Source organism: Pristiophorus japonicus, chromosome 13 (assembly GCF_044704955.1).
Source record: "Pristiophorus japonicus isolate sPriJap1 chromosome 13, sPriJap1.hap1, whole genome shotgun sequence".
In the NCBI taxonomy this organism is placed as follows: Eukaryota; Metazoa; Chordata; class Chondrichthyes; family Pristiophoridae; genus Pristiophorus; species Pristiophorus japonicus.
In genome coordinates this window covers 85,021,917-85,041,463 of record NC_091989.1, presented here as the reverse complement: position 1 = coordinate 85,041,463, position 19,547 = coordinate 85,021,917, and the positions used below count along the sequence as shown (strand labels likewise).

The 19,547-nt window shown below is 49.4% G+C and overlaps 1 protein-coding gene across 1 annotated transcript; it reads right to left on the bottom strand.

The window, feature by feature from the left end:
* Positions 1 to 14,351: 14,351 nt before the first annotated feature.
* Positions 14,352 to 16,701, bottom strand: LOC139278140 (eotaxin-like). Its single transcript, XM_070896796.1, has 3 exons — positions 16,380 to 16,701; positions 14,685 to 14,793; positions 14,352 to 14,587 (listed from the first exon to the last, which is right to left on the bottom strand). Exons 1-3 carry the CDS (start codon positions 16,513 to 16,515, stop codon positions 14,491 to 14,493), a joined length of 342 nt encoding a protein of 113 aa, XP_070752897.1. The 5' UTR covers positions 16,516 to 16,701; the 3' UTR covers positions 14,352 to 14,490.
* Positions 16,702 to 19,547: the final 2,846 nt, after the last annotated feature.

The following is a 19,547-nucleotide window of genomic DNA, read 5'->3' as shown; positions in this document are numbered from 1 at the left end:
CAGAATATAGCGCCACTACAACAGTCAGCAATTTTAAATGGTTTAAAAGTGCTGTTCTTTCAATCCCTTCTTCTCTCAGCTTCTTCAATTCTGTCATCTCCTCTCCAGATATTGCACAGTGATTTTAACCCATTCCTCACTGGCTTTAGTGCAAATGGTCATATTGCACTTGTTGCTAAAACTGAAACAGAGAAATGAGGTGTGATTATCGGAGAGTCACACACACCAGTTCCAACCTTTGATTGAAACACACTAGCAATAACACTTTTAAACACTTACATGATAGCGGGAGTGGAGCAACCAATTGTATTCCTGTAGTTTCCCAGCCTGTTATGAGGGATAGGAGTGGCCTTAAATCTCTCGCAGCATTGGAATATTATGGTCCCAGCTGGTGTGAGGGAGAGGAATGGACACATTTAAACCCTGCTGGGTATCACAATACATGCTCACTGACAGTAACATTATTCTCCATGGTTCACAGAGATTTACACACAATGCACAGCACACAAACAGTCCATTGGGCCCAACTGGTCAGTGCCAGTGTGTATTGTCCACACGAACCTCCTCCCACTCTACTTCATCTCACCCCATCAACATATCCTGCTGCTCCTTTCTCCCTTATCTGTTTGTCCAGCTCCCTCTTAAACGTTTCTATTCTAGTCGACTCAACCACTCTCTCTGGTCGCAATGTCCCCATTCTCCCCACCCTCTGGTGAAGAAGTGTCTCCTGAATCCACTATTGGATGTATGAGTGACTATCTTTCATTGATGGCCCCTAGTTTGGTTCTCCCACCAAGTGGAAACATCTTCCTTACATCGAGCCAACCCACACATTCTGTAATCTTATATCAGGTCTCCGCTCAGCCTTCTCTTCTCTAGTGCCTGCTCAGACTTTCCTGTAAAGTATCTCCTCCCAGTTTTGGTATCATCCTTGTGAATCCTTTCCCCCTGACTGCGTGAGTCTATATCTCTGTAATAATATGGAGATCAGAACTATGCACAGTATTCCAAGTGTGTGCGAAGCAGCTATGATACTGTTCAACATAACTTCTCTGCATTTGAATTCTATACTTCCATAAATGGACCCCAGTGCTTTATATGTTTTTTTACTCGCCTTCTGCACTGATGTAGCTACATTCAGTGACTTATGTATCTGCACCGATAGATACATTTGCTCCTCTACCACAGTTAGACTCTGATTTCCTAAGGAATATGTTGCTTCCTTATTCTTCCCATCAAAATGCAACACTTCGCACTTATCGATATTGAAATGAATACAGAGTGCAAGAGCATTGCAGTTATGCTGAACCTTTATAAATCAATGGTTAGGCCTCAGCTGGAGTATTGCATCCAATTACAGGTACCACACTTTAAAGCCTCAGAGTTGCTGCAGAGGGGATTTACTGGAAATATACCAGAGATGAGGGACTTCAGTTATGTGGAGAGATTGGAGAAACTGGGATTTTTGCCCTGAGGGCAGGGAAGGTTGAGGAAAGATGTAATAGAGATATTCAAAATCACGAATGGTTTTGCCAGAGTCAATAAGGAGAAATTGATTCCAGGAGCAGGAAGGTCGGCAACCAGCGGACACAGATTGAAGATAATTGGCTAAATAACCAGAGAGGTGATGAGGAGAATATTTTTACACAACGAGTTGTTGTAATCTGGAATGCGCTGCCGGAAAGGGCGGTGGAAGTGGATTCAATAGTAATTTTCAAAAGGCATTTGGATACGTACTTGAAGCGAAAAATTGGCGTGGCTATGGGGGAAGGGCAGGGGAATGGGATTTATTAAATAATTCGTTCAAAGAGCCGGCACAGGCACGATGGTCCGAATGGCCTCCTGCTGTGCTGTGATTCTCTGATTGTAATTGTTGTTTCACAGAACGGAGCTTCCTTTGAACATGGTGAGGAGGAATATATTCAGGGAGGGTCAATGAATCACACAGACACTGGATGGAACCCAGCAGTATGTTTGTTGTCCAACACTTTTGTTCCTTTTCAGGTGCGAGGAGAATATTGGGAATAAGGAGCCATCTCTTAGCTGGTGCAGTGGCAGCGTCCTGGATAGAGCAGATAAGCAGCATTCCCAAAACAGCAGACACACACAGTGCTGGCTTCATCTTGTCCATTCCCAACTTGGAAGCGCTGAGTGTTTAAGAGTGAGTTGGGCGTGAGGAGTGAGTTGTTAGCTCATGGACACCATGGGTTTATATAGTGTGAAAGGGCTGAGAGTCAGCAATACGGAGTCTCCCATAACTTCCTCCATTCACCAGCAAAGGAAGTTCCCCCATGTAATTCTCCCTCCATTCCCATCTTCCCTGAAATGGGAAGTACAAGTCGTTCGGTGAATGGGAGTTCTTGGGGTAAAGAATGATTTGGAACTTCCGCATCCCGTGTTTCTCAGCTCATTTCCCTCAGGCAATCTCACAAATTCCGTGCCTGAAGGAAGTGGGAAGGCCAGTGATCGGAATCCAGCTCCCTGATTGGCCCATTCCACACTGAGCAGGCAGTGAGCTTAACTTCACAATATAAAGCAGGACATAGAAAGCTTGTATTTCCATGGCGTCTTTCGCCACCGCAGGACGTCCCAAAGCGCTTTACAGACAATGAGAGCTTTTGAAGTGAAGTCACTGCTGTAATAACAAACTATCTGACTATCAGAACATAGGAGCAGGAGTAGGCCATTTGGCCCCTTGAGCCTTCTCTGCCATTCAATAAGATCATGGCTGATCTGATCATGGACTGAGCTCTACTTCCCTGCCTGCGCCCCATAACCCTTCCCTCCCTTATCGCTCAAAAATCTCTCAATCTCCGCCTTAAATATATTCAATGACCCAGCTTCCACAGCTCTCTGATTGGAGAATTCCATAGATTTACAACCTTCTGATAGAAGAAATTTATCCTCATCTCAGTTTCAAATGGGCGGCCCAGTATTCGTTTCTCTGTGAGTGGGAATATCCACTGTGCATCCACCTTGTCGAGCCACCTCATTATCTTAAATGTTTCATTAAGATCACCTTTCATTCTTCTGAACTCCAACATGTATAGGCCGAACCTACTCAACACATCTTCATAAGTCAACTCTCTCATAAGAACATAAAAACATAAGAAATAGGAACAGGAGACGGCCATATGTCCCCTCGAGCCTGCTCCACCATTCAATAAGACCATGGCTGATCTGATCATGGTCTCAGTTCCACTTCCCTGCCCACTCCCCATAACCCGTTATCCCCTTATCGTTTAACAGAAGCTTTTGATCATTTGCCTTAATTTCTTCTTTTGTGCTCGGTGTCAAATTTACCTTTTTTATGACATTACGCTGCTGTGAAGCACCTTGGGATGTTTTACTATGTTAAAAGCGCTATATAAATAACATTTATTATTATTATTATAATGTGGGAAACACTGCAGCCAATTTGCGCACAGCAAGCTCGAACTAAGTGCAATGGAATAGTTACCAGATCCGCTGTTTTCATGATGATGATTGTGTGATAAATATTGGGCAGGAGCTGGGAGCACCCCCCTGCTCCTCTTTGAATAGAGCCAGCAGATATTTTACATTCCCCTGAGGGGGAAGCTGGGGCTGCTTTAATCACTCACCTGAATGAAGGCACCTCCGACAATGCAGCATTCCTGGGAGGGTCAGGCTGGATTATGGGCACAAGTCACTGGAGACGATTAGAATCCATGAGCTCCTGATCCTGAGGTGGGAACAATGTTGCCATTATGTTGTGCGGTTGCACTCAGCGGCTTTTAAATAGAACAAGTGCCCTGCGCACAATAGTGACTGGGCCGCCCAGCCTGTTAAATGATCCCGGCTGCCCAAACACAATCGGAGGGAAAATTAGGCGAGAGTGTGACCCACTGAGACACGATTGGCGCCTAAACCTCAGGCGGCAGACCTCTCATGGCAGGTGTCACACTGCTGACGGCAGAATGCAGACATCTTAGGCCGCTGGTCCCCCTATTCCCGTGGTCCCAGTCCCCTCGGGCTCCCCCTCCCCCCGGTCCAACCCCACCCCCCGGGGCAACCCTCACCCCGGTTTCCCATCTCCCCTGTCCAGCTCTCCTTCTGGGTCCCCCAACCCCAGATCCCCCTCCCCCTCCGGTGCCCCGCCCCGGTCCGCCTCCCCCTCAATCACCAGTCCCCTCCCCCCTGGTACCCCTATCCCCATGCGCCCCCCCTCTTCCAAAAGTCCCCCTCTCACCCGGTCTCCCTCCCCCCGGTCCCTCTCTCCCCACGGTCCCCCTCCACCGGTCCCTCTCTCCCCCGTCCAACTCTCCCCCAGCCACCCTCTCGCCCCGTTCCCCCTCCCGCTGGTCCCTCTCTGCGGCTGATCCGCTTTCCCCGGTCCCTCTCTCCCCGCTGTCCACCTCTCCCCCCTGTCCACCTCTCCCCCCTGTCCCCCTCTCCCCCCCACCCCCCGCCGGTCTCCCTACCCCCGGTCCCTCTCTCCCCCCTGTCCCCCTCTCCCCCCCACCGGTCTCCCTACCCCCGGTCCCTCTCTCCCCCCTGTCCCCCTCTCCCCCCGGTCCCCCTCTCCCCGGTCCCCCTCTACACCCCACCGATCCCCCTCTCCCCGGTCCCCCTCTACACCCCACCGATCCACCTCCCCCGGTCCCTCTCTACCCCCTCTCCAGCTCACCCCCTGGTCCCCTTCTTCTGAGGTCCCGCTCCCCCCGGTCCCTCTCTCCGCCTGATCCCCACTCCCCACCAGTACCCCTCTCTCCCCCACCCCCCGGTCACACTTGCTCCCCACCCCCTGGTCGCCCACACTCCCCGGACACACTAGGTTAAATGGCCCTGTCTGTTCTAGGTTGATTCCAATCACAGAAGGCCTTACAGAAAGGTGAGCCTGGCTCAGTTCAGGTGACGGGCAGATGTCAAGTCAAGCTGCACAGACTGGAGATGGCACCTGGCCTGTCGCTTGATGAAAATATGGGATTTTCCATAAGGCAGTTCAGAGGACTGCGGTACCCGGAGTCAATCTCGGAGTCAATCCAGGAATCGATCCTGGAATCAATCCCAGAGACAAACCCAGCCCTGATTGCGTTGCCAATCCCAGATCCCCACTCGTCCCCGTTCCCTCCCCCCCCACCGCCCCACCACCCCGCCTGTGCTGTACAGCCGGGTCCAGTGTGTATCCGCTGTCTGAGGGCGGGGCCCTGACTGTAATGGATCAAAAAGCAGAGCCCAGGCACAAGGCCACATGTGGGGTAATAGTGCAAGCAGGAAGTTGCACAGTACACATACTTTCCACTGGAACTGCCGCTCGCAAATAGATTCTTCAGTCTCTCAGTAAAAAGTATCGGCAAGTTTCCAATAATGTGAAATTGTGGAGATGGCAGAATTCCAGAATCAGCAGGGCGTCTAGGCCAGGAGAGGGCAACAGAGGGCAACAGAGATCAAGAGAGAGCCCGAGAGAGGGGCAAGTGTACAGGGGAGGGGACACGGAGGGAGGGCACAGGGGAGGGAGGAAGAGGGGAATGGGCACAGGGGAGGGGGCACCAGGGAGAGGGCACAGGGGAAATGGCAAATGGGAGCGGCCACAGAGGGGAGGGCACAATGGGGATGGCACAGGGGAGAGGTCACAGGGAATGCGCAGAACGGAGGGGACACAGCATCCCATCTGCTTTTTTAACAGACTCATCAATCTGTCCAGCCACCTTCACAGCTTTGTGTACAGGCACTCCCAGGTCTCTCTGTTCCTGCATCTTTTAAACATTGTACCATTTAGTTTATATTGCCTCTCCTCATTCTTCCAACGAAAATGTATCACTTAACACTTCTCTGTGTTAAATTTCATCTGGCACGTGTCTTCCTATTTCACCAGCATGTGTGCATCCTCCTGAAACCTGTTACTATCCTCCTCATTGTTTACTACACTTTCGAGATTCACTTCATCTGCAAACCTTGAAATTATTCCCTGTATACGCAAGTCGAGATCATTAATATATATCAAAAAGAGCAGTGGTCCCAGTACCAACCCTTGGGGAACACTACTGTATACTGCCCTCCAGCCTGACAATCCACCATTCACCACTACTCTCTGCTTTCTGTCCCTCAGTTTCTGTGTATCCACACCACACTGTCCCAGTAATCACATGGGCTTCAATTTGCTAACAATTCTATCATGTGTTTCTTTATCAAACGTCCTGTGAATGTCCATAAACACATCAATCCCACTACCCTCATCACCCCTCTCCTTTACTTCATCAATAATCTCGATTGGGTTAGTCAAACATTATTTGCCTTTAACAAATCCATGCTGACTTTCATTAATAAACATATTTTTCCATATAACAATTAATTTTGTTCCAGATTATTTTCTCTAAAAGCTTCCCTATCACCGATGTTAGGCTGACTGACCAATTTTTGAAGAGTGGTGTAAGGTTTGGAATCCTCCAGCCCTCTGGCACTAGCCCTGTATGCAAGGAGGATTAGAAGATTGTCGTCAGAGCCTCGGCTATTCCCACACTTACTTCACACAGTAACCGCAGGTGTCTCCCATCGGGTGACTTTTCTCCCAGTACATCCTCTCGATCTATTTTTATCCTGACCAATACCACGACTGCCTTCGCCATTGCTGTGACATTGGCAGCATCGTCTTCTGTAGTGACGACAGATGCAAAGTGCTATTTCCTACATCAGCCTCGTCCTGTCCCTCCACTAGAAGATTTCCTTTTTGGTTCCGAATAGGCCCCACCACTCCTTTAAATATCTTTTTAATGTATATGTGTTTAAAGAATAGCTTTTCGTTGCAGTTTTGTTCCCTGCTGATCTATTCTAGTCCACAGTCTTTGCCCTCTTATTCCCAGTTTGAGACCCCTATGTACTTTCTGTGTTCAGCGTGGTTCTGTTCTGCATTATTAACATGAAGCCTTCTCTTTCCATCTCATTTTAACCTCTATGGCCTTTAACATCCAGGGAGCTCTAACTTTGGATACCCTTCCTTTCACCTTGGGAATATGTCTGCTCTGTATCCCAACCATCACCTCTGTGAAGCCATCCCATAGGTCAATTGCTGTTTTACCTGCCAATCGTTGACTCCAATCCGCCTGGGCCAGATCCCCATCCAACCCACGGAAGTTCACCCTCCTCCACTTCACAATTTTCACCTTTGATTTTCCATCGTCCTTTCCCATAACTATTCTAATCCTGATGATATTGAGTTTTCCAAAAGCTTGTTTTCACATTTTTCTCGAACCTGCTTGCAAATGTGCTCCTTGAGCTGTTGCCCTTATGTAGTGGCCTACAGTATAAGCCTGACAGTGAAGCATCATCTAATCTGCTGCTTAACTCCAATCCAATAAACACTCCAACACATCATCCCTCTCCAGGACTGCAAGACATTCTTTGGCCAATACTGCTCCGACCTCCTATTTTTATTCCTTCCATTTCTTTCCTGAATACTTTGTAGTCAGGAATATTCAGTTCCCAATCCTCCCTTTTGTGAGCGCGCTCTCTTATTTTACAGTCCCATGTGGTGAATTGTACCAGCAGCCATGTATTGACTTGTACCGGCAGCGCACCCATCTTATTTACCAGACTCGGTGCATTTACACACTTGCGCTCCAAACCCATTTGGGTCAGATTCGCATTGCTGCCTGTCCCTCCCTTCTATTTCTGGCCTATTCTTTATTCAAGGGCAGATTGTCTCTCTCAGTTCTCTGTGCACCTTGTTCTTCCACCTGATGCTCCATCCTGGTGCCCAGCCCTCGCCCCCTGCCAAATTAGTTTAATCCTTCCCACTTAGCACAACTTAACCTCCCCATGAGGAAATTGGTCCCAGCTGTGTTAAGGTGCAACCGTTCATCTCACACAGGTCCGTTCTACCCCAGAACTGATCCCACTGCCCAAGGAATCTGAAGCCTTCCCTACTGCACCATTCCTCCAGCTACACATTAACCTGCCTCACCTTCCTGTTCCTATACTCAATATCACGTGGCACTGGGAGAATCCAGGGATTATCACCTTTGAGGTCCTAGTCTTTAAACTCCTTCCTAGCTCCTGAAACTCGGTCTGTCGGACCTCAGCCCTTTTCTTGCCCAAGCCATTGGTTCCCACGTGGACAACGACTTCTTGCAGTTCCCCTTCTGCCCACAAAATGTTCTGCACCCGTTCAGTGCTGTCCCCTCCCCTGGCACCTGGGGCAGAGGCTCAAAGTTCTAATTATAACCTTCCAAAGGGAATTGGAGAAATACTTGTAGCGGAAGATTTGCAGGTCTATGGGGAAAGAGCATGGATTGGAGATTACTGTGATAGTTCTTCCATAGAGCCGATTGTGGGGAGAGGTCCGGGGTGTTGGGGCTCAGTTGAATCAGGGATCAGCGTGTTCGGGGATCTCGGGGCTCAGAGGAAAGGGTCTCAAGGGGTTCAGGTCTCAGGGCATTTGGGGATCATGAGGGGATCGGGTCTCAGGGAGTTCTGGGCTCGGGGCTCAGTGGTTCTCGGAACAGGGTGTTCTGGAATCAGGGGTATTGGGCTCAGGGGATGCATGGATGAGGATTTAGGGGATCAGGGGGATTTGGCGCTCAGTGAGTTCGGGGGGGTTCAGCGCTCGGGGTATCTCGGGGCAGAGAGGTTCTGGGTTCAAGGGTTTCGGAGCTCAGGAGGTTTGGGGATCACAAGGGGATCGGGTCTCATTGAGTTCGGGGCTCGGAATGTCTCGGGGCTCAGGGGGGTCACGGATTTATGGGGAAAGTGGCTAAAGCTGGAGCAGATGGGTGTGTGGGGTTTGGGGGACTGGCTCTGGCCCCTCTCAGTCTCTGCAACTCCCGTCTCCACTGCTCTACATCAGTAGCAGGATGCGATGCAGGGACTACCTGATGCGATGCAACAGGAGATTCAGGGGATGGAGTTGGGTCCTCTACGCCTCTGCTTGTCTTTTCCCTTCAAGAGGAGAGGGGAGAAGTAATGAATTCCCCATCCCACCTTACCAGCTGCCATATGGAACCATATATACCTCGCCGAAGTGAGTTTCGATAACCCGTGCTCCAAGACAGCAAGGGCTGGCAGGATACTGAACCACGCGGGCCATCGCACGCCAGCGCACACGTGAAGCACATGCATGCCCACGAGATGGTGTGAGGAGCGGAGCCCTGGGCTGGGGGGTCTAACCCAGGGCACTGAGGCCAGGTTCAACACCCCACTCCCTACCCAGCTTGTGGCAGCAGGTCTGCACAGACCGGGTGGGCCCTTGCTGACGGTGCAATCCCGAAGAAGGTGCCTGTATGAGAAGCGGCAGAGAGGCGCAGATGGAGAATTGCTGAGGGTTCCGAGGTGATCAGATTCTGCCTTTCTCTCGTACATGTCCTTCTCATTCACCGAATCACCCACACACGCTTCAGAGAAAAGCAGAGAAACAGCCAGTTAGAAATGCAGCAATAACCAAGAATTGAGAAGCTCGCGGCTGCTTAACATTACAGTAACGATCCCCAGCTGTAACTTTCACTTCCCCACCACCACCAACAATAACTTGTATTCAGATAGTGCCTTTAACATAAGAAACCTCCCAAGGCCCTTCACAGGAGTGTTATTAAACAAATTATTTCACACCGAGCCACAGAAGGAGATTTTAGGGCAGGTGACCAAAAGCTTGGTAAAAGAGATCGCTTTAACGGAACGTCTTGAAGGAGCTAAGAGGTAGAGAAAGGCGCAGAGGTTTAGGCTGGGAGTTCCAGAGCTTGGGGCCCAGGCAACAGATGGCACGGCCTCAGGGATGCTCAAGAGGGCAGAATTAGAGCAGAGCAGACATCTCGGGGGGGTGGGGGGGTTGGTGGGCTGGAGGGAATTACAGAGTTGGGGAGGGGCGAGGCCTTAGAAGGATTTGAAAACAAGAATGATATTTTTAACATCGAGGCTTTATTTAACCGGCAGTAAATGTAGGGCAGCGAGGATGGGGTGATGGGTGAGCGGGACTTGGTGGGAGTTAGGACGGCAGCCGTGATTTGGATCCCCTCTAATTTACGTTGGGTGTAACGTGGGAGTCCAGCCAGGAGTGCATTGGAGTCGGCAAGTCTAGAGCTAACAAAGGAATAAATGAAGGTTTCAGCAGCAGATGAGCTGAAGCAGGAGAGGAGATGGGCGATTTCACGGAGGTGGGACTAGGCAGACTTAGATATGGGTTGTATATGTGGCCAGAAGCTCATTTCAGAGTCAAATATGACACCAAGGTTGCGAACACTGTGGTTCAGCCTCAGACAGATGCTGGGGAGAGGTAAGAGTTGGTGGCTAGTGAACAGAGCTGGAGGCGGGGATGAAAGACAATGGCTTGGGTAGTCCCAATAGTTAATTGGAGAAAATGGTTATTCACACTACACCCAGAGTCCATTCACACTACACCCAGAGTCCATTGACACTACACCAGTGTCCATTCACACTACACCCAGGGTCCATTCACCCCACACCCAGAGTCCATTCACACTACACCCAGAGTCCATTCACACTACACCCAGAGTCCATTCACACTACACCCAGGGTCCATTCACACTATACCCAGAGTCCATTCACACCACACCCAAAGAACATTCACACTACACCCAGGGTCCATTCACACTACACCCAGAGTCCATTCGCCCTGCACCCAGAGTCCATTCACACTACACCCAGGGCCTACTCACACTACACCCAGAATCCATTCGCCCTGCACCCAGAGTCCATTCACACTACACCCAGGGCCTACTCATACTACACTCAGGGTCCATTCATACTACACCCAGTGTCCATTCACACTTCACCCAGGGTCTATTCATACTTCACCCAGGGTCCATCCATACTACACCCAGTGTCCATTCTCACTACACCCAGAGTCCAATAAACTGTTGACTAGAAATGGCCACGTTAATTGGCAACAGCTAATGCTCTGATTGGCCCCACTCGCTTATAAGTCCTGATTGCTGATTGGATCTTTGCAGGTTAAGGCCCAGCAGTTTCTCTTTGCAAAGTGTATTTTGAGACATTTTGTCTGCCGACTCCAGACAGCACAGAGCTCTCTTGGAACAGACAGGGCTCACTCACATGTGTGAAGAACTTCACCACCGCACAAAAAAATCCTGCTCCACCCCTTTAGTACCGCCAATGTTCCCAAGGGAGTCACGGACTGTGAACGGGTTTATTGATTATGAAGTGAATAGTGAAAATATTGTAAATTCTGGATTTCGTCCAGTCCAAAGATGTAATGCCTCATACCCACTGAGCTTTCCCAGAGCTCAGCCAGGTTTGAGGGAGGGGAGGGAGAATGTGTTGACGGTGTAAAGGGGTGGGGATGGAAGAATGTGATCTGTTTTAACGTCTGGATCATCTTCTCATTCTCAACACGCCCTCCCCCGCCCACCCCCGCCCTTTAGACCTGGATCACGTTCGTCCCCATCCCCACTATGTTCTCCATACCCTACCACCTCCCGCCCCTCAAGCGTGTTCCTGACCTCTCTCTGAGTTTCTGACTTGCTGTCCCTTCCCGCCTCTCTCTCCCCTCCGATCACTTCTTCCCATTCTCTGTACCTGTTTCTCCCCACACACTCTCTGTCACTACCTCTACTTGCTCTCGCTTTGATACTCTCTCTTTCTCTGCCCCAATTTATCTTTGCTTCGCTCTCTCTCTCCTCCAATCTTTCACTCTCTCCCCCACTCTCTCCCTCTCTCTCTCTCACTCTCTCTCACAGTATCCCACTCTCTCTCACTCCCATTCTCTCTAACTCACCTCTGTCTCTCTCTCTCTCTCTCTCCCACCTCCGATTTCCTCTCTCTCTCAGAAGGCCGCGAGAATCTTTGTATAGATAATTACAGCGATAGTCTAGACAAATGTCCTTGGAGTTCCTTCTGTCATTGATTTCCGGAAGCTAGCTTCATCTCACACTCACACACTTACCACATTTGCAAGACCCACACGCACATCTCACACCTTGCAAACACAGCCAGTTATTCAACCATGGCAGGCACAACATCCAACCATACTGCACCACGCCCAATTTTCCTTGTAACCAGGAATATTCAGTTCCCAATCCTCCCCGTCTGTGAGCCAGCTCACTGTTATTGCCACTATATCACAGTCCCATGTGGTGGCTTGTAACAGCAGCTCACCCACATTATTTACCACAGTCTGTGCATTTAAACCTTTGTGCTCCTAACCCATCTGAGTCAGCTTCACATTGCTGCCCTGTCTCTTCCTCCTATTTCTGGCCTACACTTTATTCTAAGGCAGTTTATCTCTCTCAGTCTTTTGTGCATCTTGTTCCTCCATCTGATGCTCCATCCTGCTGCCCAGCCCCCGCCCCCTGCCAAATTAGTTTAAAACCTCCCCCATAGCACAATTTAACCACCCCGTGAGGACATTGGTCCCAGCTCTGTTAAGGTGCAACCCGTCCATTACACACAGGTCTTTCATGCCGCAGAACTGATCTCAAGCCGCAGGAATCCTGCACCTTTGCTCCAGCTACACATTAACCTGTCTTACCTTCCTGTTCCTATACTCTCTAGCACAAAGCACTGGGAGAATCCAGGGATTACCACCTCTGAGGTCCTGCTCTTTAAACTTCTTCTTCGCTCCTGAAACTTGGTCTGTCGGACCTCAGCCGTTTTCCTGATCATGTCATTGGTTCAAACATGGAGAACGACTTCTGACAGTTCCCCTTCTGCCCACAAAATTTTCTGCACCCGTTCAGTGATGTCCCCCACCCAGGCACCAGGGGCAGATGTGCAAAGTTCTAATCATAACTTTCCAAAGGTAATTGGAGAAATACTTGTAGGGGAAGATATGCTGGTCTATGGGGAAAGAGCGGGGATGGGGGTTTAATATGATAACTCTTTCATAGAGCCATCACACACCCAACGGGCTGAATGTTTTCTGTATCATTCTATGATTCGTTAATCGAAAGAGAGGTACAGATACACAAATCATTATAAGCGTCAACACAGCTTGATAAAACCATTCAGCATTTAAACCAGAAGAGGGCTTCATTTCTAGAGCAACAGAATTAAAAAGCTGAGAAGTTATGTTAAACTTGTCCAAACCGTCGTTAAGACCACACTCAGAGTACTGTGTACAGTTTTGGTCTCCATATTATAAAACGGATTTTGGGCTAGAATTTCCAGAGCTTTTAAGGTCTTTAATAAAATGAAGGGATTTGACAGGTTAAGTGTGGAGAAGATGTTTCCACTGAGGGGGAGGCCATAACTCGTTCCCATAAATATAACATCGTCACTAATAAATCCAATAAGTAATTCAGGAGACACTTCTTTACCCAGATAGTGGGGAGAATGTGGAACGCACTCCCTCAGGGAATAGTTGTAGCAAATTGCATAGATGCCTTTAACAGGGGGGGGCGGGGGCGGCTAGAGAAGTACATGAGGGAGGAAGGATTAGAATGTTATGCTGATCAGGTACGCTGAAGAGGGGTGAGAGGAGGTTATCTGCAACATAAACCCCAACATGGACCTGTTGGGCCCAATGGCTTGTTTCTGTGCTGCGCGATCTATGTAATTCTACCTAGAGCCTTATAACCTCCCACGCTGTCTCAGTGAATCAGCTCACTTGGTGTAAATATATGAACAGAAAGTGAGCAATGCCAGATGCTCAGCTGCGCAGGGCATTTGGATTCTAAGGTGTTTTTCTGTTTAATACAAATGAAGAAGGAAGCTGGTCACAGACGGACAACAAGGGCAACTTTCTTCAAAAATCTCCTTTATTTCACGGCCACATTTTCAATTCAGAAACATCAGGAGCTGCGAAAGCAGCAAAACAATGAGCAAAGCGAAGGTGCAAATATAAACAGCACAGAGATTATCACTGGAATCATCGCCCTTCCATTGCCAGGACTATTGGTTGTCACGGCAATCAGAGCCCCTGGTCCAAAAGGGCAGCTTCACACCCAATGAGGGCACTTAGTATTTAGCATCGTCATTCTGTATTTTAATATTCTCCATCTACCTCTCGTCCAACGGCATCCCAGACCCTGCCCTCAGGATGTGCCCTCAGACCCCGCCCCCTCCCCCCATCCCAGTGTCTGCCCCCCCCCCACTCCCAGTGATTGCCCCCCACCAACTCCTAGTGCCCCCTCCACTCCCAGTGCCCCCCACACACAGTTTCGCCCCCCACACTCACAGTATCTGCCCCACCCCCTCAGTCCCAGTGTCTGCCCCCCGCCCCCCCCCCCCCACTGCCAGTGTCTGACCCCACCTCCCCACTCTTACCCGAGTATTTCTTATTGGCTTGTGCCCACATTTATACAGTTCCACCATCTTGTATTAGTCACTTTTGGCGAGTGTAGTTTCCATGGGGAATGTTAGTTACCATGGAGAAGCTTTAGTATCAATGATCACATAAGCTGGAAAATTACAAGTGATGAGAGAATCGTTTTGGGAATCCAGCCCTGAAACACCATCTACATTCTGCCTGTGACCCAGCAGAATAAAGCGCCACTTCAACAGTCAGCTATTTTAAATTGTTTAAAAGTGCTGCTCTTTCAATCCCTTCTTCTCACAGTCTCTTCAATTCTTCCGTCTCCTCTCCAGATATCGCACTGCGGATTGCACCCATTCCTCACTGGCTTTAGTGCAAATGGTCATATTGCGTTTGTTGGTAAAACTGAAACAGAGAAATGTGGTGTGATTATCGGAGTCACACACACCAGCTCCAAACCTTTGATTGAAACATACTAGCAACAACACCTTTAAACACTCACATGATAGCGGGAGTGGAGCAACCAATTGTATTCCTGTAGTTTGCCAGCCTGTTATGGGGTATATGAGTGGCCTTCAATCTCTCGCAACATTGGAATGTTTTGATCCCAGCTGGTGTTTGAGGGGGGAATGCACATAGTTAAACCCTGCTGGGTATCACAATACATACTCACTGACAGTATAATTGCCCTCCATGTTTCACACATTTTTACACACAATACACAGCACACAAACAGTCCATTGGGCCCAACTGGTCAGTGCCAATGTGTATTGTCCACATGGACCTCCTCCCACCCTATTTCATCTCACCCTATCAACATATCCTGCTGCTCCTTTCTCCATAATCTGTTTGTCCAGCTGCCTCTTAAACGTTTCTATTCTATTCGCCTCAACCTCTTCCTGTGGCAGCAATGTCCCAGTTCTCCCCACCCTCTGCTGAAGAAGTGTCTCCTGAATCCACTATTGGATTTATGAGTGACTATCTTCCAATGATGGCCCCTAGTTTGGTTCTCCCACCAAGTGGAAACATCTTCCTTACATCGAGCCGACCCACACATTCCGTAATCATCTTTCAGGTCTCCGCTCAGCCTTCTCTTCTCTACTGCCTGCTCAGACGTTCCTGTAAATTATCTCCTCCCAGTTCTGGTATCATCCTTGTGAATCCTTTCCCCCTGACTGCAGTGACTCTATATCCCTGTTATATTATGGAGACCAGATCTGTGCACAATATTCAAAGTGTGTGCAAAGCAGCTGTGATACATGTTCAACATAACTTCTCTGCATTTCAAATCTATTCTCCTGAAATGGACCCCAGTGCTTTATTTGCTTTTTGTTAATCGCCTTCTGAACCGATGTTGCTCCATTCAGTGATTTCTGTATCTGCACCCCGAGATCCATTTGCTCCTCTACCACATTTAGACTCTGATTTCCCAAGAAATATGTTGCTTCCTTATTCCTCCCACCAAAATGTAACACTGTTCACTTATCGATATTGAATTGCATACAGAGTGCAAGAGTTTTGCAGTTATGCTGAACCTTTATAAATCACTGGTTAGGCCTCAGCTGGAGTATTGCATCCAATTACAGGCGCCACACTTTAAAGCCTTAGAGATGCGGAAGAGGAGATTTACTGCAAAGATACCAGGGATGAGGGACTTCAGTTATGTGGAGAGATTGGAGAAACTTGGATTGTTGTTCTTAGGGCAGTGAAGGTTAAGGAAAGGTTTAATCGAGATATTCAAAATCACGAATGGTTTTGGCAGAGTCAAAAAAGAGAAAGTGTTTCCAGGGGCAGGCGGGTCGGTAACCAGGGACACAGATTGAGGATAATTTGCTAACTACCCCGAGGGGAAATGGGGAGAATGTTTTTTATACAGCCAGTTGTTGTGATCTGGGATGCGCTGCCTGAAAGGACGGTAGAAGCAGATTCAATAGTAATTTTCAAAAGGCGTTTGGATAAATACTTGAAGTGAAAAATTGGCACAGCTATGAGGGAAGGTTACGGGTGTGGGATTTATTAAATCTTTCGTTCAAAGAGCCGGCACAAGCACGATGTGCTGAATGACCCCCTGCTGTGCTGTGATTCTATTATTGTAATTGTTGCTTCCTTTGAACAGGCTGAGGAGGAATAAATACTGCGAGTGACAATAAATTACACAGACACCGGATGGAAACCAGCAGTGTGTTTGTTGTCTAACACTTTTGTTCATTATCAGATGCGAGGAGAATATTGGGAATAAGGAGCCAACACTTACCTGGAGCAGGGGCAGCATCCTGGATGGAGCAGATGAGCAGCACTCCCAAAACAGCAGACACCCACAGTGCTGTCTTCATCTTGTCCTTTCCCAACTTGGAAGTGCTGATTGTTGAAGAGTGAGTGGGGGGTGAGGAGTGAGTTGTCAACTCATGGTCTCCATGGGTTTTTATAACGTGAAAGTGCAGAGAGTCAGCAATACGGAAAGTCCCATAACTGCCTCCATTCACCAGCAATGGAAAGTCTCCCGGGTAATCCTCCCTCCATTTCCATCTTCCCTGAAATGGGAAGTACAATTCGTTCTGTGAATGGTCGTTCTTGGCTTAAAGAATGATCTGGAACTTCCCCGGCCCGTGTTTCTCAGTATAGTGTCAGCTCATTTCCCTCAGGCAATCTCACAACTTCCGTGCCTGAGGGAAGGGGGCAGACCAGTAATGGGAATCCAGCTCCCTGATTGGCCCATTCCACACTGCGCACTCTCTGGGACACAGCTCTGTGCAGGCAGTGAGCTTAACTTCACAATATAACGCAGCATGTAGAAAGCTTGCATTTCCATAGCGCATTTCACCCTCTCAGTACGTCCCAAAGTGCTTTACAGACAATGAGAGCTTTCGCAGTGAAGTCATTGTTGTAATAACTAACCCTCTGACTATTGCACTTATCAATTCAAAACTGTCCAATCTTTGGCTCTCTTTTACAGTGACATTTCTCCAGCCACCAATCTGCTCAACCATACTCTCACCAGCACGCTTGATGCCCTAGTCCCTATTTAAAAAATTACTCTCTCCCACCCTGGCCGTTCCCCCGGTACAACCCTCATCTTCGCTCCCTCAAGTCAAAAGGGCACAGACTTGAACGCATGTGGCGGACATATGGTTTAGCCTTTCACCACCAGATCTGGATCGAACACATAAAGCACGATCGGTTCCTATTCTTGTCTCCAAAATTGCTCACCATACTCGGATCATTCTGGATTGCAAAAATAAGCCCCAACTACTATTCTCTTCCACTTACCGTCTCCTTGAACCCCTCTGCCCTATCTCGACCACACGCACCTCCAACAAGAAGTGTTTTTATGGGCTCTGCAGAGGGATTAGAATCCATGAGTTCTTGAACCCCAGGTTCCCCTCTTCCGGCAGTCCCCCTCTCCCCCCGGTCCTACTCCCCCCGCGGTCCCCCGGTCACCCTCTCCCGCTGGGCTCACCCTCTCCTGCCGGGGTCCCCTTCTCCCCCCAGTTCCTCCTTTCACCCTCTCCACCCCGTCTCGCCTTCTCCCCCCGGTCCCCTTCACTCGGTCTCCCAGTCCCTAGGTCCCCCTCTCCCACCTGGTCCCCCTCCCCTCATTCCTCCTGCCCCCTGTCTCCCCTTCTCCACCCGATCTGCCTCTCCCACCGGTCCCCCCTCCCCTTCCTCTGGTCGCCCTCTTTCACCCCAGTCTCCCAGTCGCTCCGGGTGCCCTCCTACCGGTCCCCCACTCTGCTGATCTCCCCCTCTCCACCCCATCCCCACGTCCCCCTCTCTCCTGGTCCCCCTCTGCCCCCGCTCTCCCGCTCTCTAGCTCCCGGTCCCCCTCTCCCACCGGTTCTTCCCTTCTCCCCCAGGTCCCCCCTTCTCTCCGGTCCCCCTCTCGGTATCCCCCTCTTCCCAGGTTCCCCTGTCCACGGTCCCCATCCTCCCGGTCTTCCTCCCCCGGCATCCCCCTCCCCCCACCCCACTCCCCCCCTCCCCCGGTCCCCTCGGGGTCCCACGCTGCCCCCCTCCCCAGTCACACTAGGTGAAATTGACCTGCGGGTTCTAAGCCGAGTCCAATCGCGGAAGGCCTGACAGAATCAGGTGACCCTGGCTCAGGTTAGGTGACAGCGGCCGATGTCAGGCCAAGCTGCACGAGATCGCACCTTGCCTGTTGCTTTATGAAAACCTGGGATTTTCTATAAGGCAGTTCAGTGGTCTGTGGAACCCAGAGTCAATTCCAAAGTCAATCCCGGAATCGATCCCAGAATCAATCCCAAAGTCAATCCCACTCTCGATCCCACGCCCGAATGCGTTGCCAATCCCAGACCCACCAGGCTGTGCTGACCAGCCGGGTCCAGTGTGAATCCGCAGTCTGATGGCGGGGCCCTTACTATAATGGATCAAACAGCGGAGGCCATGGCAACAGGCCTCATGTTGGGTAATAGTGAAAACAAGAAGTCGCACAGTACATCTAATTTCCACTGGAACTGCTGTGCTGAAATAGATTATTCAGTCTCTGAGTAAAAACTATCGCAACTTTCCATGAAATGTGAAATTGTGAAGAGAGCAGAGTTTCAGAATCAGCAGGGAGTCTGGACCAGGAGCAGGCAACAGGCTATCGATCAACAGAGAGCCCGAGAGAGGGACAAGGTTACAGGGGAGGGAGCACATGGGAGGGGGCACAGAGGATGGGCACGGGAGAGGGAGCACAGGGAAGGGGCACAGGGGAGAGGGTATAGAGTAGGGAGCATTGGTTTAGGGGCACATGCTGAGCGCCTAGGAGGCTGAGGGAAGTAAAGGTGGAAATTGCGGAGGTACTGGCCATAATCTTCCAAAGGTCCTTGGATAGGGGGCTGGTGCCAGAGGACTGGAGAATTGCAAATGTTACACAGGTGTAAAGATAAACCCAGCAACTACAGGCCGGTCAGTTTAACCTCGGGAGTTGGGAAGCTTTTAGAAACGATATTAGGGACAAAATTAAGAGTCACTTGGACAAGTGTGCATTTATTAAGCAAAGCCAGTACGGATTAGTTAAAAGCAAATCATGTTTAACCAAATTGATTTAGTTTTTCGATGAGGTAGCAGAGAGGGTTTTTGAGGGCAATGTGGTTGATCTGGTGTACATTGATTTCCAAAAGGCGTTTGATAATGTGCCACATAATAGGCTTGCCGGCAAAGTTGAAGCACATGGAATAAAAGGGACAGTGGCAGCATGGATACGAAATTGGCTCAGTGACAGGAAACAGAGAGTAGTGGGGAATGGTGGTTCTGGGGATATATGATGAAGGTGACAGGGCAGGAAAGCTGGGCTTCATAAATAATGACACAGAGTACAAATGCAAGGAAGTTATGATGAACTTTTATAAAACACTGGTTCAGT